Here is a 23,368-nt window from a genome sequence, read left to right on the forward strand (position 1 = left end):
CACCCTAGATCAACTTATTCACAAACCTGGCGTGAATACATCTGAAGCAATAAGGGGTTGAAGAGTTTTCATATGTGGAGAACATGCGTCGTGTTCCTGACTTTTTGTGCATTTCTATGGAACGGGTATTAACCTTTTATTACTATTTTTCTTATTCCTTTTTTTTTTTCTGCTCATTCTTCAATTTCTGTATTTTCATTGTCAATTAGGACAATCATTATACTTCTTTTGTTGTCTTCATACCACCATTGGGAATTAAGCTCGAATAGTAGTTCATGAACTAAGTTTATTTCAAGGGGTGGTTCAGCCTTCACATCTTGAGTAGGCTACCAGACCTAGGTTTCTATCTCCCCACTAGATGTCACCTCTAAGCTAGCAAGTCAAAAACGTAGACTAGTGTACAAAGAATCGTCCAGAAGAAAAGATAACTGAGTTTCATGAACTTTGATTTGATGTTAACACTCAAAAGTATGATAAATAGTTCAAGGATACCTCACAAGGTGTCATAGTCGCCACAGGTGTTCTCTCAGTGCTCACAAGCAACTCTAACCCTAAGTGCAATGAATCATGTGAATGTGTCTATTTAGCCTCGTGAGATACTATGTTAATACAAGAGTTTATATAACCAAATTAACACGAGTGTACAACTAATTAATTTTTCATGGAGTTACAAAGTCATATAAAGAGAAACTACATATAAATGACTCGAGTGTGTAATTCTTAGATTATATGCAAGTATGTGAAGGGTCTATATCAGTATTAATCATGGCATAATCATCTATCCTCAATACTCTTTCTTTCTTTCTTTATTTCTTTTTTCTTTTTTTTAATTAATACAAAACCCAACAAGTAGACGTGCATAGTGTCACATGCAAATTATCACCCCCCCTAACTAAAGTGGAACATTGTCCTCAATGTGAAAGCATAGGGGAAATAGAAAAGATGTTCACGAGTGAAGCAGAGCATACCTGGGTGGAGAAGTAATGGAAATGAAAAACTGAACTACAGAAAAATGTACCTAAAAATAAACTAAAAATAAAGTAAGGTAAAATAAAATGAAAAGAAAGGAAAGAAAAACATCACAGTCTGTCTAGCAGAGGCTTTGGAGGAATTTCATTTGGTGGGTGCAGGTTGTTGACTCTATGAGTCCAATCCTGTTTTGATAATGACAAATCACTTGGTATTTGATCTGTGTATTGAGATTGTGAGCAGGATTATTATTTAGCATGCATGAAAGGTGAATGAGTCATGGAAGCCACAAGAAGTAAAGCATATACACCTGACACAACCCATGGAACTAAAAGCGAAGAAGGATGAAAGAACAAGCTTCTAGTTGAAGACCTTAATGGGAATCGGTATCTAGATTTGATGTATTTACATGTCATATGATATATTTTGAAACTCAATTACATATTAGACTGACCTTAAGACTCATGCATCTCATGAAAAATTTATTTCAAATAGTTCTAAGTTGAAATGAATTTTCGAGGCAAATTATTAAAGGCCTCAGTCGACGAACCTCTTGGTCTTGTTGACGAACATATGAAGACCACACAGTGACAAACACATTGTCTTGTCAACAAGAATATACCGAGAGTACTAAAATTTCAAACAGGGCTTTCGTCGACGAACTCATAGCCTCGTCGATGAACGAGTGTTGTACACTCATCAACAAACGTACCCATTCATCGACGAATGTCGGGGCGCTGACTTACATTCCAGCGTGAACACAAACAGAAATTCGAGTTTTTAATAGATCCAACGGTCAGGATTCATCCTAGGGCCGAGAACACATATAAATATGCTTTCTAAACCCTAGAGCACCACTTTTTGCATAGCATTGGGAGCATTGAGCGTATTTTGACAATCTTGTGAGAGTTGTGAATTCTATTGCTAACGTCATTGCCTGCACTCCAAAGAATTGATACTTGTCTGGGCATTTGCGTCTTCAAAATCCAAGCACACTTTTGATAAATCTAAGGTTGATCTTGAGGTTTGAGTAACTTTTCATTGAGCTTTCAATATTTGATTAAAAAGTTGTCTTCTTCATTATTTGTGCATAAAGAAAAATCATTTTTGGGAACAAGCAACTGATTTTCTTATAGTTGTTTATTTGAAAAATCTGTTGAGAATTGTTTTCTAAGGTTTGAACTCTTGCTACATTCAAATTTATAGTTTTATTCAAAGAAATCTATTGTATTAGTGCAAAAAGTATTTCTGAGAAAAATAATATTTTTGTTGAAATTTTTTGATAGAGTCAAAGTTACACTTTTATTCAAAGATTTAATCTTATAAGTGTTTTGATAGCTAGAACTTAGATCTGTGAAATATTCAAGACTATATTTCTTTAAAGATCCTATCTGATATATTTGTATAAAGTGTTTTAAAGATAAACCCTAAGTTCTCCAAAGCTTTGATTTATTAACATTATTTTTGGGAGATAATGATAAAAGGATAGTTCTGTGAACTGTTTCATTCGTATCATAAAGATCATATTTTCGCATACATACTAAGCTTCAAGTTGTTATCATATGATTATGTATTAGGACTCATTGTACTCACTAGCTTTGTTAGAAGCAACATTTGAGTGTTTTTGGAGAAATTGTATTCGTTATTTTTGTTTACATGGTTCGGGTTGTGAACCGGGATTGAAGAGGAAGCTACGCCTCTAGTAAGCAACAGGTTGTAAGGGAAGCTCTATCCCAGTTAAGGGAGCGGATTATTTTTTAGTGGAATCCTTGGGTGGGTTACTCAAGGCGAGGACGTAGGTTGGGGTAGGCCGAACCTCGTAAAAATCGAGTTTGTTTCTCTCTTCCCTTACTCTTTTTAATTTCTACGTCGCATCTCATTACTTATCTTGTATGTGTGTATGTTGAATTGCCCTACAAGTACTTGGTAATTAATTGTACACAATTGAATATATTGTACGACTGAATTGAATTAATTCCAAGTCCTGGTGATAGAGTTAGGTCAATCTGAATATAGGGACTGTTTGATAGAGGGAAATCAAATACTTTTAAAATACCCAATTTACCCCCCTCTTGGGATTACACCGTAAATAACACAGGTCTATAAATTGAACCGACGAGCCTCCAAATTTGAGTTGCCATAACGAATTTGTCTTATTACCTGCACAAAAGTTAGCCTCAAATAAATCAATACGTTCTAAGGTATCAAACAAAACATGTACAGACTGTCTTCCATATTTGAACAAGAAAGGATCTTTATTCAGTATATTTTCCTAGAATTTCACTTCTTTAAGAACCGATCTTTGAGGCAGGGTTGTTGGATCAACATTGATATTTTTACCTAGTTCTTTGAAAATTAAACTCTCACCAATCTGCTCACCCTCTTTATCAGGTGTACCCATCACCTTACTACTACGAGGATTTACTTCAGTATTGCACTCCTTGACATTTAATCCAGTAGAAAATGATGGTTCCACAACTGTCAATCTCTGAGGGTAAGGTACCACAGTTTGGTACTCCTTACTAGTCTCGGTATCCACGTTAACTGACTTCTTCAATTCTGGGCTTGCTTCCTCTGATTTTTCTTTGACCTCATCTATCTCATTTGTTTCTTCAGCTGTCAGGACAACTATTGGTCTGTCAGTTAGTATCTCAGGTTGGGGAACTTCTTTTCCACTTCTCGAAATAATAACGGCCTCCACTGTCTCAAAAGAAACATTATGTATTTGTTGCTGTTGGTGCTAGTATTCTTGAGGATTAGAATGACGTACTACCAGAAATTCCCCTTTTTCTAAGATATTCAACTGCGTGCTCATCTCATTAATGGTGTCCCGCTATTCATTTATGGCATGAGTGCACTGATTGTTAGTTGTGACTTGAATCTGTATTAACTTCTGAAAGACATCCTCAAGAGACTTCTCCGATGGAGCAGGTGCTGCATTAGATTGAAATCCTGAATGTGCATAACTCTGAGAGATCTGTTGTGGCTAATACTGATGCTAAAGGGCAGCTTGATGATATGACAGCTGATAAAGGGGTGCATAGGATTGGGAAGGTTGATTTCGAAGTTGTTCTGTACTATTCTGCTTTTTCATTTCCATAGCATCCAATCTTCTGGTAAGGTCAGCCAGACATGCCTCAACATAAAAATCATCTTTCATTTTATACCACTCTCCACCATGTATTGCTCTTAATGGTTGAGCACAGAGCTTTGCGGTTCTGTTCCAGACTATGTGTTCCTGCTGATACTGACATTAGAAGGATTATTTTAGATGAGGCTCACAAATCTTTGTATACGATTCATCCCGGCAGTACGAAAATGTACAAGGATCTGCGAGAGTTTTATTGGTGGAGTGGAATGAAGAGGGAAATTGCTGAGTATGTAACCCAGTGCTTGACGTGCCAGAAAGTGAAAGTTGAGCACCAGAGGCCGACAGGCCAGTTGCAGCCGTTGTTTATCCCATAGTGGAAGTGGGATCATATATCCATGAACTTTGTTTCAAGGCCGCCGTCGACATCACATGAACAGAATGCGATTTGGGTGATAGTAGACCAGTTGACTAAGTCTACCCATATTCTCCCTATCAAGATTAGCTATTCCCTTAGCCGATTGGTAGAGATTTACGTTCAGGAAATAGTTCGTTCTCATGGGATGCCAGTATCCATAGTGTCAAATCGAGACCCGCGATTCACATCACGATTTGGGAGGAGCTTACAGGAGGCTCTGGGGTCTTAATTATCATTTAGCATGACATTCCATCCTCAGTCAGATGGACAGACTGAGAGGACGATACAGATACTAGAAGATATGCTTCGTGCATATGTACTAGATTTTGGGGGAAGCTGAACTCAGTTCATGCCACTGGTAGAGTTCGCGTACAATAACAGTTACTAGTCCAGTATTGGCATGGCACCGTTTGAGGCACTATATGGTAAGAGATGTCGATCTCCTTTGTATTGGGATGAGATAGGTGAGCGGAGAGTTGTGGATCCAGAGCTGGTACAATAGGCATACGATAAGGTTCGGCTTATCAGGGAAAGAATCAGTGCAGCTCAGAGCCGACAAAAGAGTTATGTCGACCATCACCGTAGGAATTTACAGTTCGATGTGGGTGGTCACGTATTTTTGAAGATAGTTCCGTTAAAAGGAGTTATAAGGTTTGGTAAGAAGGGTAAACTTAACCCTAAGTTTATTGGTCCGTTTGAGATTTTAGAGAAAGTGGGGCCGGTGGCTTACAGGCTAGCTTTGCCACCTATACTATCCAGAATACATGACATATTCCACGTATCTATGTTGAGGAAATACATCCCAAATCCTTCTCATATCATCAGCTATGGTGAGTTAGAGCTCAGTGACTCGCTAGTCTATGAGGAGACATCAGTGCAGATTCTGGACAGAAGAGAACAAGAATTACGTAATAAGAAGATTCCTTTGGTAAAAGTTCTATAGAGAAATCATGCGATAGAAGAGACTTCTTAGGAGCTCGAGGAACAGATCAGACAGAAATATCCACGACTATTCCCAAAAGTTTAAATGTAATTTGAAATGTGAGTAAATATGTAATGTTTCTTGTACAGGTATATGTAATGTTATAGGTAGTATGAGATATTTAGTTTTGGAAGAATTTTCTTTTAGTATATGTAATTTTTCAGAACTTAAGTTGTAATCACGGTATTCCTCCACCATAAGTGAGGGTAAGTAATAAAATAAGTAGACCATTTTGCCTAAGAGATGATAAATTATGTGAATAGTAAATTTCGAGGACGAAATTTTATAAGGAGGGGAGGATGTGACAACCCGAATAATAATGGAATTTAAATAATAAAGAGGAAAAGGGAATTATCAGAGGACTCGTTGACGACGTCAGGATTCGTCGACGAGGGTTTAAGAGAATTCGTCGACGAAGACTGAATTTCGTCGACGAAGAAATACCGAGAGAGGTTTTGAGCCTACTGAATTTCGTCGACAAGGATTGAATTTCATCGATGAAATTATTAAAGGATTCATTGATGAATGACATGGCTCGTCGACAAATCCTCTGTTCTATAAGTATGAAAAATCTGATTTTTAACTTCTCTATTAAGCAACCTCTCTCCTCTCTCTCTCCCCTTCAGCCCTCTCTTTCTCTCTCTTCGATTTTGGGCCGGATTTACGCCGGTTCGACAATTTGAAGTCACCACGACGCTCCTGGGGACGTTCTCTCCAAATTTGCAGGAGTGGATCGTTGGTGAAAGTAAGTTGGAAATCATCCCTAAGTTAAGGTAAGACTTTTTAAGCCAAATTTGACCTTGCGGCAGTTATAGGAAATGATGTACATGTAGAAATACTGAAGTTTAGTACTGTGAGTTTTCATTTTCAGGGTCTTGATCAGGAAATCCTACAGGTGTTAGGCTAGGATATTTTAGGGGCTTTCTCAGTAGCCAGGTAAGGGAATAAACTAAAGTAGTTACTTTTCACACAAATTATTATTATTTATGAGTAACTTGATTTCCTGAAAGTATTTATGATATTTGAATATTATGGAATAAATGTACGTTGAGAAAAATACAGCTAATGTAATGAAACGTATATATATATATATATATATAAGATGCCAAAAATTATGATTTTTAGAATATAATGTATGGTTTTATACAGTAAATGTGTGGCATGAATATTATTTTCCATGGAAGAATATCATGATACGACGATGATACGAATGAAATAAGTTTTGTGAAATTATAAAAGAGTACAGTATATTATGATGATTTTGAAATGCATAAGAATTAATTTAATTCCAGAACGATATGTATGATATGTTCGGCACGAGACCGTAATTATGATATGTTCAGCACGAGACTGTAATTATGATATGTTCGGCACGAGGTCGTAATTATGATATGTTCAGCATGAGTCCGTAATTACGATATGTTCGGCACGAGGCCGTAATTATAAAAGATGCTATATAATCATGTACTATATGTTATCAGAACCCGGATGTTAGTTTAGTTCAGTTTAGGAGCTCGGTACCGTAACTATATAGATCAGATATCTATATTTAGATTAATGCTAACCACCCCATGAAGGGGTGGGAGATGGATAGTCGATGTGGCTTTCAGTAGAGTGTGGACATCCACCTGACAGTCCGGACATCCACTTACAGACATATTTGACTCGGTAGTGGTCTGCCAGCCATTGTCGGGTCCCGCCTTTAGACTGCACAACCCGTCATGGGGGGTAATACATGACATTAGGTAACTATTCATCCTGGGTATGTTTTCAATATTATCAGTTATAACAGATGTTTTATGTAAGTTATGATTTGTTAGTAAATAAGAAAGTACATGAGAATTTAGTATGTTATGATGAATGTTTACTGATATATGAAATGTATTGTATATGTATAAATGTATTAATGTTGCCACACAGCTGTATTTAGTTTATTTTCCCTTACTGAGAAGTGTCTCATCCCTGAACTAAATGTATTTTTCAGGAGACCCTGAGTGACCGGCGGGTTGTGGCCGCCGTTGAGTCAGTGTTATTACCCCGTTATGAGGGTAAAATTTTGTATTAGAGTCAGAATTATTTTGTATTTGACCCAAGAGTTATTTTGATGTTTATGAGGATGTATAAAAGTACAACTTTATGATGTTGTAGTAAACTCTGGTGTTATGTTTTATGAATGAATGATTTAGATTTTATGATTGCTGCTGCTTAGGTTTCTGCTGTGATTGATAGGTGTTCCCATTACCCACGGGTTCGGGTTGACTTTTTCATTTATCATGTTACATTTCATATTAAGAAATTGAGGTCGTTACAGGTTCGGTCGCCCGTGTCATGCTTCAGCAACCCGAATCAAAGTCAATAGCCTTTGTTCTTAACTTTGGGTGCCCAGTCATAGGGCTGGTTGCCCAAGCTCATGTGTTCGGTCGACCGAGGCTCAATTTGAATTGAATGGATCGGTCGCCTAAGTCAGTGGAATGTCCTTTTCAAAGGGTTCGGGCGCCCATCGATGGTACGCACAAAATGATTCGATCGCCCAAGAGCCCAAGTCAACTGTTGACTCTTCAACAGTTTGGGCGCCGAAGGAGTTTTGGACTCCTAGGGTTCGGTCACCCGAGCTTGCTCAAATTCCTTAGAAATATTCAATTTAAGCACATTTTTAACACTCTTGTATTTTGTATGATATATGTGAGAGTGTTGGAATCAAGAGTCATACTAGGGTCTTACTGAGGCCGTTTTGAGATAGTCCCAAAAATTCGGCGTCGATTGGACGAAGGCTGCCTTAAGGTCATTTGGTCCCTATAGTCATTCTACGGTCATTTTGAGCTTACAAATACCTACATGCATGACATGCAGAGATTATTATAGACCGATATAAATTATTACAAACCAATATAAAAATGAATGCAAATACAAATGAAAATAGGTCTTCATTCCTTTTGCTTCTCCTAACGCCATCATACAGTGTGAGCATTGAGTTCCTTATGACATCAACTGTATCTTTACTATCCATGCGTGCAAAGAATTAACCTTGTTCATAAGCTCAGTGTACAGGTAAGATACATATGCTTTGTCAACATAAAAAATAGATATCGGATTCAAAAAGTCAACAGTCGGACCGTGACACCTAGGCGCCAATACGGCGCATCACTTTGGGGTTATGACTTAACGCACCCTCCGCCACTTTTTGCTACACCCAAATGGTACAAGTGCAACATGTCGCTTGTAGAAGATGTTTTGGCAAATAATCGATAAAGATTCATATCATAGTGATCTGACAAATTTTATGCTAACTATCTGATTACACGTCAAAACTGCGTAATTGGGCACTTTAATCTGGTCTTTACGGCTTATATTTTTAATTAAGTGTCCAAATTTGTTCAATATTTAACAAAGTGCCAAAATTATCATTCTTGAGTTTTATTGCACAATTTATTTTTGATAATTTTTTATCGTAGGAAAATTTTCGGGAATCAAAACCAACACCTGTTCGTATTTCATGCATAACTTTTCCATCCAAGTTTCGATCAAGGCGATTCAAATTTCTGTAGAAAGAGGAAAAGATTATCTACAACTTTCATGTTTTGAGTTTTGCGAGAAACGAACTCTAAAAGGATCAAATTTGGCAATGAACAGAGAATAAAGAAAATGAGAAAAAAAATATATAATTGGGTCGGGTTGGACAAGCCGGGTCAAGTTGACGAATCTGGATCCTAGGGCAGCGCATCCCCCTCCCCTTTATATTTCCTTCTTCTGCTTCTTTCTGGTTGGCAGCCTCCGAGGGTTCCCCTTCTCTCTTTTCCCTTTCTCTTTTCTCTTCCATGGTTTTTCTCTTGACTACTCTCTTTTCATTCCTCTGTTTCTCTTCCTGAACTCTCTCTTGTTCTCTCCTTCCGGCAGTTCTCTCTCTGTCTCTATTTCACTCTCAACCTTCTCCTCCGGCCACACACAGCCAGCCAGCCGTTGCAACCTCCTCGGCCACTCTAGTAGACCCGAGAGCACCACCTCTGCACAGCCTTTGCAGCAGAAAACCAGCCACCCGAGCACCATACCAGCCTGGACCTCCTATTGCTGCGCAGATTTGAGCCAAAGAACAGCTGCCTCTGTTCCATGTTCCAGCAACAACTCTGGAGGACTTCCCTACAATCCGAGACCTCCACCAGCTGCTTCCCATGGCAACAACCGTTCTTCTCTCTCTCTCTCTCTCTCTCTCTCTCTCTCTCTCTCTCTCTCTCTCTCTCTCTCCTCTCTCTTTATTTGTTCCTTTTATTTGTTTAGTTTTTTTTTCTTTCCAGTTTTTTTTAGCATTGAATAATTGTTAAACTTTGTTTTGTGAATTTTAATTAAAGCATCAACTTTTAATTTCCTCTCTTGGTTGTTATTATTTAATTTAAATTGCATTCATCCTTGTCTTATTTTAATAACATTAAAGTTTGTGTTTTTATCGTGTTCCATTATTGTTTGCGTATTTTAAATTCTTGTTGAGTTCGTATTTGCATTCAAATTATGGTCTTCGTTTCAATTTTGTAGTTTTGTTAAAGGTTCGGTTATTATTGCGCGCGTGAGTGTTTAATTGAGTTTCCATTGTGCATCTTTGATTCCATATTCTAGGTTGTCATATTTCATTAACACGTGTTTCAATGTTTCCATGAGTAGATTAAAGTTTCCGTTTTTGCTCTTAATTTCAGTGCATGCTAGGTTTAGAGTTTTAATTCGCGTGTTATTTAATTTGTCAAAAGTAAAATTGAAACAACCTTGAAAATCCCGAATCTGAACTGAGTTCAGTACGTTTTTGTTTTCGATTGGAAAAACGTAAAATCTGAGATTAAAATGCATTCCTTGAGGAGACGATCTAACTCTTGGGCTTAATATTACACGACAAAACTCCTATACTTGGAATAGCTTCCGAACTGCTCATTTTTCAAGTGAGTCACTATCACCTGCCTAATTTTGAAAGTTTAACAAGTTTAAAGGATAATAATAATTTATTAAATTTTATTTTTTGAAAACTAATTAGTATTCACTTTCTTTTTTATATCTTTTTACTCACACAGTAAAAATTAAGGGATAAAAGTAAAAATTAAATAGTAGAATTATTATTTAATAGATTAGAAAATAAGTGTGACTGCCACTAGCGTGTTTTGATTACCAGTAGCACCTATCCTACTATCAAATAATTAATAATAAATATAAAAACACATAGAATCATTTTGTATACAAATATTCCCATCATTTAAATATATGATAGAACTTTTCTAATTCTATTTTAAGAATTAGATAAGAACACATTGAACGTATGCTTTAAATCTTAGGCTAAGATTTAAAGTTGAAAGCTTTGTGCATTTAATTTAGGGCAATTAATATCATTCTTATTTAGGACAATTGAAACATATTTTTTATTCCAGAAAAAAAAATGGTAGATTGCTAATGATATTTTCTGAAGTACTAATAACATCTCCAATAATATCGGACATTATATATATATATATATACATATATAAAATTATATAATATATTTATACCGCAAAACACCTTAAGTCAACTTGCATAATATTATATTTTTATGAGACATTAAAACTTCATTCTTTTTTATACGATGCTTATTATTTTATGCTTAATTATCTTGTCTATTTTATTATTTAAAAAATATATTAAACTCAAAACATACGATGAGAAGTATGTTTGTCTTTTATGCCTAATTATCTTGTCTATTTTATTATTTAAAAAATATATTAAACTCAAAACATACGATAAGAAATCTGTTTGTCTCTAAAGTACTCACAAATAAATAATTTTAAAAACAACCTATTCTCTTTTTTTATTAAAAAAAGATAAAATTAAAATTATATGAAAAGAGTTAATCGCATAAGTAATAAGGTGACGAGTATAAAAATATTTGGCAATGGCTAGAAGAAGGTGTGGTGGCTTTCAGAAATAACAAATAGCTATGAAAATGTCAACCCACCCCGCCCCCTCTATGGTGTCAACCCGTCCCCAACATTATCTTATTCAGCTTATTTATTTATTTATTTTTTTGCTCAAATTCAACCGCCCCAAACAAGGCCTATGATATTTGCCCATGTCCATTTGCCACCAAAGGCCAGAGGCTCTGCACTTTTTAAATTGTTCTGAACAAAATGCAAAAGACAAAAGGGGCTTTGGATTTTTCCTTGGTAGATCAATTATAGAAAAATGATCCTTGAGCAGGGGTAGTTTAGTCATTTCACTCTCACTCACCTGCCCAATTATTACTATATAAATTGCGAATGTAGGGTCATAAGTGCACTGTGAACTACCCGCAGTCAGACTATCATATCGTCCTTCCTCTTTCTCTCTCCTGGAGAAGCATTCTTCAGAGTTCAGGCTTCAGGGTCTCTTCCAAAATCCAACCCCTTAGACTTTGTCCCTTCCTGTAGATTCTCGGGTTCCGATCAATTTTCTTCCACATATTTATCGATTTCTCAACTGGGTCTCGCAGATTCAACCTCGAAATGCTCGAATTCAAGACCATGAAGAAGAAAATGTGGATGTTCTCTCATTGATTCCGTTCCCAAACACTCCTTGTCTTGTTGCGTGATGGAAGGTATGAGATTAGGCAAAAAGACCTTACTGAGCAGAGGTGGTGAAGCAAAGCTGCGTTGTCGTCGAGGACTCTCCTTCTGGTTCGCCCCCACCACTCGCCCCCCTGGTCTGGACCCTTAAATCCTCCTCAACAATGGCTTCTTTCTCTTGGAACTCAAACCCTTCCTGCGGATTAGATTTTTCGAACATTCATGATCTGTCTGTGCGCAATACCGGAGGATTCTATGAAAATTCTATAGACGGGTCGTCGTTATCTCACGCGCAGTCGCTCGTCATAGATAGCGAGAAGGGAGAACTCGTGACGGCTCCGGTGAAGCTGGCGAAGAAAGGGCCGTCGGAGGCGAAGGTTGTCGCTGCTTTGAAGAGCCACAGCGAGGCCGAGCGGCGGCGCAGACAGAGGATTAATGCGCATCTCACTTCGCTTCGTGGCCTTGTGCCTTGTACAGATAAGGTTATATATTTTCTAAGTAGGTTCTGATGAATATGATTTATATAGCTCTTCTTAATTTGCTTACTTAACCAAAATTTCCGTACGTATTCCTCTAAATTATGGAATGCATCGATAAACTTTATAATTGAGTAACTTACAAGAGCAGATTTGGTTAATCTGGAGAGGGTTAATTAGATATTAGTAGTTAACAAATTGCTTATAGAATCTGTTGATTGTGTTGAAATACCTAGTTTGGTTGCTGAGAAAAAAGTAGATTGAATTTCTTGCCATGTCATATTGATAGCATATAAAACAAAAGCCAACACTTGTCTGAGCCTCATATAGTTATTTGACTTAATAATTGTTATGAGCTATATATTTTTTAGAAATCAAAAAGCACAAAACTGAAGAGTAAATTTAATTAGTATTAAATGTGATTCTCTATCGTTTTTTTTTTTTTTTCCTTTTTTTTTTAATGAATAAATAAATAAATAAATAAGTATTTTGCAGTTATTGAAGGGAGGGCTTTATGATGTCCTGAGAAATCAAGAAAGTTTGCGGGGAAGAGAACTAGTTCTCACTATCATGCTGCTTGTATTATAGTATTGTTTTAATGCAACAAATTAATAGAAATGACCCATAATGATGGACTCATGCTTGGCAGGCTGCTGATTGTAACCTTTATAATTCTTGAGCTTTGAACTTTAATCATGCTCATTGAGTTCCATTGAATGAAAAACAGACTATTATATGGAAATCTATTTGCATCATGTACATTGGTTCAGAAATTTGATCGGATGAACCGTGTATAAACTGCCAAAGGCTGCCATCATAAGGCTTGAGATTTTCAATATTGAGTTGCCTATTTAATATGCTCTAGTGTTTGACTTCTTAAAGTTGCTACTTTGAAAGGAAAAGGGAGTTCTTATTTTGCTTTGCAGTATTTGAGGAGATTAACGCAATTTTTTGAAAAAAAAAATTAAATCAATGCAAATTGATGGTCTTTCATGGTGCTCATTTTGTGTGCATTTGGGATTTGGATTTGGAGCCTGGGAAGTCAAACTTGGTTAAATGATTATAGTTTCTCAATGACTAGATCATGCACATGGATTCCAACTTAAAATTTATGTAAGTTCTTGTAATTTGGTGATTATGCTTAATATGCACCATCATACTTTGCAATTTGCAGGACGTTCTTTGTTGTGGGCATGAGTTAGATTCCATGTCCAATCACTTGTACAGCCTTGCTTATGTGTACCAAAAATAAAGCAACAGGCTGTCAATATGCTTGTATTTGCAATATATAAGGTAAGGAAATGGGGAAAAGAGATGGCTTATTGAAGGCATAGAAATTTTTACGATTGTAGTTTACTTTTTGTATAATCTCTAGTTGAGAAAGTTTAGTCTTTTTCATTAGAGGTTCTATGTAATATTTGATTGGATGATTTTATTTTTGTTGAATGATTAAACCCAAGGGAGAGATTTCTGATTAAAATAATATTTTAATCGGTGTCAAAGGATATAGATGGTTGGAAACTGTATGCGTACTAGAATTGATTGCCCTTCATTTTGCTTGAATGGTTGGGCACAGTGCCAGCTGGTGTGATATGGATACCATATAAGTTCTATGACTTATGTATTAAATATATGGATTAGATTTGTGTTGGTGAGCTAATTTGTAGGATTTATATAATTTTTAGTAGCATAACTGCATAAGCAACACAATGACGCATACATTTTGATATTTGAGAGGAGAAACTTTCAAACCTTTTGTTTATTTTATTTTTTCATGATTAATTTTCTATGACGGTTTAATTACCATTTTTATATACTTTTCATCTTCCAAGCTTGCGAATGTCAACTGGGTCTAAGGGGTTACCTGAGTTATTAAATGGCTTGATTGACTGTGTACTGCTATGGAGTCATCACGTAGCTCTCAGCAGCCTGATCCCACTTCCTATGCTTAGGTTTTGAGTTGGCTCAGCTAAGTCTAGGAATCAATGTGATGACCTCTATTGAGACTTGTCTTGCAAGCATTGCAACTGTTGTTTATTAAAGAACACAAGTACGTCCTCGGTTGTTTGCTACTTTGTGAATTTATCAATATGGAAATGGCATAGGTCAATTTGGAATTTTATTATTTCTAAATGATTGAAAAAAAAGGAAGAGAGCAAAGGCCAGATGCAGATTTTCATAGCTTAATCCTTAGGAAGCTGGTTATTATTATCCAAATGCATATCTGAATGTTATGATGCATAAGCACAACAACGTATTGTGTTTGCATCGTTATTGCCCATGTAATTGGAAATTGAAACAACTGAAAAAATTTTGCTTTGTCCTTTTCAATCAACTACATCAGTTATCTTATAATTTTATGATATTGACTTCTAGGACAGGCAATAATAGCTTCTTAAACATTAGAAATCAAATTTGAATGATATTACTTAAAACTGAAAAATTGATAAGGATGTTTCTGTATACTTTTGAAATGGGTTAACATTTCCTTAATCAAAATTTTATGATTGTCCTTAGATCATAAGTGGATGTCCTGAATGAATTTGGCAACTGCAACTTGTTGAGATTCTGAATGAATTTGCAACTCCAAGGGTTGGGATTTTGAAAGAATATGCTTTTGCTTTGAAGCAAGATTAGTTTGACTTTCGATGATGTTTTGAATTTGACTTGGGTTGAACTGGTTTTTTCATAGATGGACAAAGCAACATTGCTTGCTGAAGTTATCAGTGAAGTCAAAGAACTGAAGAAAAAAGCGACAGAAGCCAGTAAAGATTTGCTCATACCAATGGACACCGATGAAGTGAGAGTTGAACCACATGATGATGAAACAAAAGACGGAAGGTTTTCTTTCAAGGCATCTCTGTGCTGCGACTACCGACCTGAGCTTCTATCGGATCTAAGGCAAGCCTTAGATGCCCTTCATCTAAACATGGTGAAGGCAGAAATCTCGACCTTGGGATGTCGAGTGAAAAATGTATTTGTTTTTACTGGCTGCAAAGATGGGAAAGGTGACAATGCTGAGGCATGCCAGCTTCTTGCTAGTTCTGTTCACCAGGCCTTGGGCTCTGTCCTGCACAAGGGTTCTGCCCCAGCAGAATTCTCACCAAGAACAACTCTACCAAATAAGAGGAGGAAGGTTTCTCTCCTAGACTCATCCAGCTCATCTTCATGAGAGCGGTGATCCTGCTGCTGCTGCTGCTGATGATGATGATGGTGATGATGATTGTGTGCATATAACACAGTTGATTGTTCGTGTGTTCTGTTGTTGCATGTATGTGTGAATATGGATGTGTGGAGGTTGAAGATGATGCACGCATTGTGAATATCACACACCTGCAATCTGGGTTGAAGAAGCCCCTTTTATGTTTCTTAGTTTCCTTGGAATGCCCTGTAAAACCCTCTATGAGAGGTCTGTTGAAATCAGTGAAGAATAAATGGTGCTCAACTTCCTTCTGCTTTATTAAATATCAATTGGGTGCACCAAATCCATATTTCAAAGCAGCTGCTGAAAGCCAACAAAATTCCTCTAAAAAGGAAAATAGAAGAGAAAATTCATTCATAACATGCAACCAATTTAGTAGAATTAGGAGCCATTCTGCAATTTAAATGTAGCAAATAGCTTGATTTCAGTATATAGGGAAATAAAGTAACCCTATACCCAAAAAATAATTATATATGAGAGTTTAGAATTTGAAACATGGAAATTGATTAAAATTTGTATCTATTTCGTTAATATGTAATATAAAATTGTGTTAAATTTTATGGTAAAATTTAGCAGCATTTTTTGAGTTTTTTTTTTAAAATGACATTTCATCCCCTTGCTCTTTGAAAACTATCAAAAAATCTCATGAGATTTAATTTTATTAACGAAATGAATCTTTTATTAATTGATAATTAGTCAACCGTTACACATATGTAAAAAAATAAAATTAATTTTAGTCATTATAAAATGATATTTCAAAAATAATGCCTATTTAATACATTAAATTAAAAAAGTTGGTCAACATGATATCTTGAAAACTAACTAAACGACTTGAAAACCTAATTGATTGTCAAATTAAATGGTCGATCAGGTCCAATCGCTTTAAATCAACCAATTGACAAAATTTTTTAAAATATATATTTAAAAAATTAAAATTACTAATAAATAATAAAAATACCTAGTAATTATAATAGTTTAAAATGTTTATTAGGTGTAATTTTCATAAAAAATTAATGACCAAACACATTATAAAAACAAATGAAAATTAGTTCAATATTTTTAAATCTAAGTAACTTATCAAACATAGTATTCAACCAAACCCAAAATGCAGACCAGAAATCAACCAATTATCTGACCTAAATCAATTTTTTAAAATTATATTTAATTTGTCAAATATATATTTAGTCATTTAATTTTCATGAAATGTATATAGAAAATATTTAATAATAATATAATTATTTAACTATTTTTTTCTAAACTATTTTTATTATTTATTTTCCTTAATTTTTAATATTTTAAAAGTAATAATTTGATTATGTTGTTATGCTTATCTCAATTGATTAACTTGACTTAGTCATTGGGTATTCAATTCACTAATAAGTTTAACTTTTAAAATATAAACTAATAAAAATTTCCAACTTAATTTATTAAATTAATGTCATTTCCTTAATTTATCTAATCAAAGTTGAGTGAAAGGGTAAAATTTTTATTTTATTAAGAATAAAATTTAATTTTTTTCACAAAGCGTAATAATTGACTAACATTCAACTAACGAAAAAGTTCATTTTTTGTCAATAAAATTAAACCTCACAGGATTTTGTGGTAGTTTTCAAAAAATTAGTTATTAAAGTGTCATTTTCTAAAAAGTAAAGAAGTGTTGCTAGATTTTATCCTAAATTTTATTCAAATTTAAATCTTCTAATTTATGTTCATTACAATGTGAACAAGGGAATTTCATTAGGAGTGGAAAGGTTATGTTGACTTTTTGAGTTTGATCCCTATTTTGATGCTGACAAAGCACATGTATCTTATGTGTGTGTCTAGTGTTTTAAATATGTTTACAATTCAATTTGCACACATAGAAGAGGAAAATGGAAACCAAAAAAGTCACATCAATTGGCATTTTTCACGAAAGACAGAAGAGTAAAGAAGAAGATATTTGTTTTGTAATTGTATTGCATTTAATTTTTTATCTTTAATCTATAATAATACATGCATTTGTATGATATAGATAAATGCTCAGATCGATTGTAGATAGACCCTAGGGACCAACACATTTCACCAAAAACCTTTTTCTTAAAAGACTAAAATCATACAAAATTTTTGGAATAGCTTTAGAGTCAAAATTGAGGCAAAAACGAAGCCTTCGGTCGACCAGCGCCAGATTTTTTGAGCAAAATATTCATTGGTAATGCCTTTGGTCGACCGAACCAAACTATTTATAGCTAGTTTGGTCAATCAAACCACTGTTTGCCCAGAAATCAAAAGCTTGACTTGCAACGGTCGATCGAACCTATGGAGTTATAATTGCTACGGTCGACCGAATCATTCCAAAGTCAACTTTTTGACTTTGGACAGTTGACCGTTCTGAAATGAATGTATTGTTCACTGTCAACCGAATTGAAGCGTGTCTGACACCCAACTACTTGGTCGACGGAACCTTGTACTTCAAATTGGGCACGGTCTATCGAATCTAAAGGGACGATCAACCAACCTCATCTTGGTCGACCGAACCCACGAAGGGGTTCAGAATCACCCTAAGACTGTCGACCAAACCTGTAGTTCAAAAGTTCTACGATCAACCGAACTTGTCAATATGGTCGACTGAACCTCTCGGGTTGGAAATTTTTTAAAGGGTTAAAACGTTATTAACTTTTAATTAAATTTTTTCAAAATACTGAGCATGTCCTTAACGGTCATATTTTTTTTGAAAATCTATAAATACCCCCTCATTTATTTTGATTAGTAACTTTGATTAGCCTGAATTTTCTCTCAAATCTCTTGTTAATCAAAGTTTCCCCAAATCATTTTTATTGTCAAAATTATTCTTTTGGGGCAAAATCTTTCATACAAATGTCTTCAACCCTCTTTCATGCATTTATTTCAAAATTATTTTTTGAGGAGAGTATTTTATTTAGGGCATTTTATTTACACATACTCTTACTAGACGCTTAATCTTTGAAAAACATTTTTGAGAGTATTGTTTAGGTTTTCTCCTTGTTATTTCTTTGATAAATATTTTTGAGAGAAAATTATTTACAACACAAATATTTTCTTGAGCTTAAATTTCTAGATTCTCCACATATTCTCTATTTACAAAAATATTTATAGGAGAACAACAATACTCATTTTTCATATATATTCTATTTGTGCTAAATTATTTGATAGCTCCCTTACTCTACTGAGCATATTTCATATTATTAAAGAGTGCATGTTTTGAGCCTTAAATTTGTACACATCTGCTTTTTGAGAAGCATTCTCTATTGTACAAAAAATTATTATTATTGATGTTGTGTTCCCGACGAGTTGTCGGAAGAGAGAGACTAGCCCTGTGAATAGTCATGGATTTGCTCAAACCTGATTAGGAGAGTACCAAATTGGTTTAGACTCGGTTAAGAGAACTAGAAGATGCACCATCCTGGGAAAGTGTGCATGGTGTTGACTCCACCCGTTAAGTGAGCTGTGGAATGTCTGCCCCGTAAGGACATTGTAAACGACTTCTGTTCCGCCCGTTTAAGTGAGTAGGTTTAGTGGAATCCATGAAGGGTGTACCCAACGCGGGGACGTAGGCTAGTTTTCCCGAATCTCAATAACAAATATCATGTGTCGCTCTTTCCTTATCTCATTTAATTTATACACTTTTAATTCAACATGTGTATGCTTGTTCATTTACGGTTATAACAAATTGCACACACATTTATTTTAAATGAGATACACGTGTATGTCTGCACATATTGCTTATTCAGTTTTTACATCAATCATAAATAAAATGGGATATGATATGTGGTGAATCGACGTAAGTGTTTAAATTAGTCAAAATATTTTTAAAACCCAATTCACTCTCCCTCTTGGGATCACATCAATTCCAACAGGTTAGGTTAGTCATGTGTTGCCCATATGATTAGAGACTCCCCAGTAGGTCAAATTAGTCATGTATGGACCATGTGACTAAAGAACCTCCTCAAGAGGGGGACAAGTCAAGTTAGCCATGTATTGACCATGTGGCTAGAGAGCCTCCTCCGGAGTGAGATTGGGTAGGTTAGCCATGTGCTAACCACATGATTAGAGAGCCTTCCCAAAATGGAGGCAAGCTAACCACATGACTAAAGAAGTCTCCTTAATAAAGTGGGTAGATCAGGTTAGTCATATGTTGATCACGTGACCAAGCATTTCTCTAAAAGATGACTTAGCCATGTGCTAATCATATGACTATCCAAGAGGAGTTAGGTTAGATCAGGAAGGGTTACCCTTTGGCAATGGAAGCTTAAAATTGGGGGGACAAGAAGGAGATGAGATTATTTTTTTTGAAAAAAATAAGCTAGAGATATGGGATTTTCTTAGTTTTTTGTGCATTGAATCTCGAAACTCTTTGATCAATTACGTACCACTCTACTTCACCAAAAATGAGCCCATAGGAGAAATGGTCCGAAAAAAGTAAAAAATTACCATATAGGAGAGTGTTTTTGCTACATATCCATCTAAACAAAATGTATTGCCAACATTAAGTAACTCTTTTAAATTAAGAAAAGATTGAATGATTTTTATTACATGACCTAAATGATAAAGCAGTCAAAAATATGACTAGTCAACTTATTCAATTATCTAAATTTAATAATTTAACAAAAGATCTGTTAATGTTCATATACAAATATGTATTAACTTTAATCAATATTACTAATTCTAAATAAATTTAGTTTTATATACAAATTAATAATATTTCATCATTACACAATCTATACCAATGTCATATTAATAGAAAAAAAAAAAATAAAGTATATAGTCCTCAAAATAACTTAGGAAGGAAATGACCATAGTAAGCATAAAGGAAAAAGTTAACACCACCTTCAAAAGTTTCTAAAAACGATACTCCTAACAAAGCGAATTTGATTGAATAATTCATATCATATTAGATGGATTATTAATTGAGCAAACAAGAATGCATATTTGACTCAGTTAAGTGGTGGTTCGAATAGAATAATTTGTACAATTTGATGAATAATCAATGACAATTGACGAATAATCTTTCATTTTTAATAATTTTTTTATTTGGTCAATAACTTGTTTCATGACATAATAATTGAAATTGTGTTGAAATTTATAAACTGGTAAATTTTAAATCAACTAAATAGAAAATATAACTATTCTTAAAACTACTTTTAACATTCATCCTAAAAAATTGACAAAAAACTCATATTGCTAAATGTAATTTTTCATATAAACTTAAATATAAAAATTATAATTATTTTAAAAACTAATCTAGCAAATGTTCCTCAATAACTTTAAATCTTAAATTCTCTACAATCAATTGTAATATTTTGATTCGTCACAACATAGTGTCCACAATAAATAGATTAGATCAAATAATCTATGATTGATTATGCAAATAATTGGATGGCCAAATTGCAAACAACATCTAATTCACTTAAGGGATGGGTCAACATGGATTGGTTTAAACATAATGGATTCAATTTGAACCAATAGATTTTTATTCATTTTGCTAGGTCTACACCCATGTTTATGAAAATTATCTCAAAAATCTATTTTGGTTTATTTTTATTGATAAGAAGAACCTTTCATTCAATTGTGGTAAGTTGAATTGGGAAAATGATATCAATTTAATAAACTAATTTGAGAAAATCCTTCAATTAAGTATAATGTTTTGAAAATCGAACTGGTAGACGAATTGAACGCCCAAGTTTTTGCGTTTAGTTGGTACAACTGATTTGGGTCAACCAATTGATATCGACATGACAATATCATTCTATTGTTATATCAAAACAAAAAATATAAAATACATGAAAAAAGAACTAATAAATTAGATTAAATACCTAGACTATTATAGTGCTGCAAAATGTTTGTTATATACAATTTCATTAAAAATAAAGGACTGAACACATCATCAAAAACATATTTTGATAATTTTAAATTCAAGTAAACTATTAAATATGGTGCTAAGAAAGGGTAAATTAAGATTTTAAAATTCATATTTTATAAGTTAAAATTATAAAGCTCACTCTTAATCCTTCTATGTAAAATGTGAATGCTATATGGATAGTTAACTCAAATTTATATTAATTGGTTGCTCTCTTTGAATTCATTTGCTATTTTTAATAGTTTTATTTAGGTTACTATGTTATTAAACATAGCATTCAATCCAACTCGGAACTGCCTTCTTTTCAAATTAGGGTGGAGCCAACTCAAACTAGAGTCAACCAATTAATATAATTTTTTTTTTCAAACACAGAAGGATTCATGTTTAATTTTATAATTTTATTTTATGAAATATAAACTTTAAATTTTAGTTTACATTTTTTTTTTCTAACAAGTTATTACCATTTAAAAATATTGAAATACATTTTTTTGGTCATTTATTTTGCAAGAAAATTGTACGACAAACATTTGTAGCGTTATACTTATTTAAGTATTTTTTTTTTAATTTTTTTAATATTTATTTATTTAATTGTTCTTATATATGTAGAAACCAATTAAGCATTTGATTTGCTCATCAATTTATCCATTCCTACTATTAATTAAGGCAAACCATTTTCAGTCATTTTTTTTCTTCAATCATTTTTTTTTTGGAAAACGCCCTTACAAGTTATGATATAATAATAATACTTTATAAATTATGGATATATAAATAACCCTAAACAGTTTTCAATCATCTTTATTTATCAACCATTTTCTCAAAATATCTTTTTTGAAAATAAGGTTAAATATGTTTAATTAAATTTAACTTATTAATTTCCAAAAATTCAAACTACATCCTTTTTTAAACATGCGTCTAGTTTTTCAGATAATACTTAACATAGAAGTATACTTATATGTTCAACAATTAACATATCATGTATATGTTAAATTTTTTTTAAAAAAATTTTTTGTTCAAAATTCAAAAATTTTAACCATTAAAAGCTTATCTCAAAATATTGGCTTAAATTCATCTCACCGATTATGTTTAGTGTGTGGCATGCATCCATGGTGTTACGGGCCGACTATTTTCACACCATTGTGAAAGGGTTGTATGGCGCTAGCTAAAATACTCTTGCTAAACTAATCAAATTATCGTTTAGTAACATTCATTCACGAAACACTTTCATTTGCATTCAATCAAATAGCAACAAAAACAGTAAGTAATCATGAAAGCAGTGGTAAGCAAGTAGTAAACATTGAAGCAACACGATTCACTAACAACACCTCCGTTGACATTATGTCTTTAGCGAAGGAGGCAAGTAGGCTAATGACAATAGCTAGTGAGTTTTACCAGACTGATGAACACTCACCCTCTCTTAAAGAAGTTTTTATGTAAATATCATCTTAACCCCAAGAAACATCAAAGTGACCGAGGAGTTGTACTGCTTTATTTGGCATATAATGAAATAAATATTAGAAAATGACCTTAAACTAGCATTTAGATGATGGAAACTCATCCCAAACACATGAGATAAACGGTCACAGGTAAACATAATGCCCTAAATAAGCTTAACTTGTGAGAGATAGCTATGAGCAAGTACATAATGTGTTGACTATAAAATGCTTATTGACGATTGACCAATGAAATGCTTTTATTACACAAAATAATTATAACTTATGTTTATTTTTATTATCACATATATATATATATATATATATATATATATATATATATATAGATTTGTGGATGTATATATTAGGCTGTTTAAAAATATTTG

General features: G+C 33.9%; 1 protein-coding gene across 1 annotated transcript; it reads left to right on the top strand.

Moving 5' to 3' along the window:
• The first annotated feature begins 11,730 nt into the window (after nucleotides 1-11,730).
• On the top strand, nucleotides 11,731-15,943 carry LOC131143698 (transcription factor bHLH30-like). Its single transcript, XM_058091946.1, has 2 exons — nucleotides 11,731-12,484; nucleotides 15,171-15,943. Exons 1-2 carry the CDS (start codon nucleotides 12,167-12,169, stop codon nucleotides 15,648-15,650), a joined length of 798 nt encoding a protein of 265 aa, XP_057947929.1. The 5' UTR covers nucleotides 11,731-12,166; the 3' UTR covers nucleotides 15,651-15,943.
• Nucleotides 15,944-23,368: the final 7,425 nt, after the last annotated feature.

This window comes from Malania oleifera, chromosome 12 (assembly GCF_029873635.1).
Source record: "Malania oleifera isolate guangnan ecotype guangnan chromosome 12, ASM2987363v1, whole genome shotgun sequence".
Taxonomy (NCBI): Eukaryota; Viridiplantae; Streptophyta; class Magnoliopsida; order Santalales; family Ximeniaceae; genus Malania; species Malania oleifera.

Bases quoted from the DNA above. Each gene is read 5' to 3' on its own strand.
- LOC131143698 (XM_058091946.1), top strand. From the start codon at position 12,167: ATGGCTTCTTTCTCTTGGAACTCAAACCCTTCCTGCGGATTAGATTTT. The intron at 12,485-15,170 runs GTTATATATTTT...GTTTTTTCATAG, and splicing joins TTGTGCCTTGTACAGATAAG to ATGGACAAAGCAACATTGCT.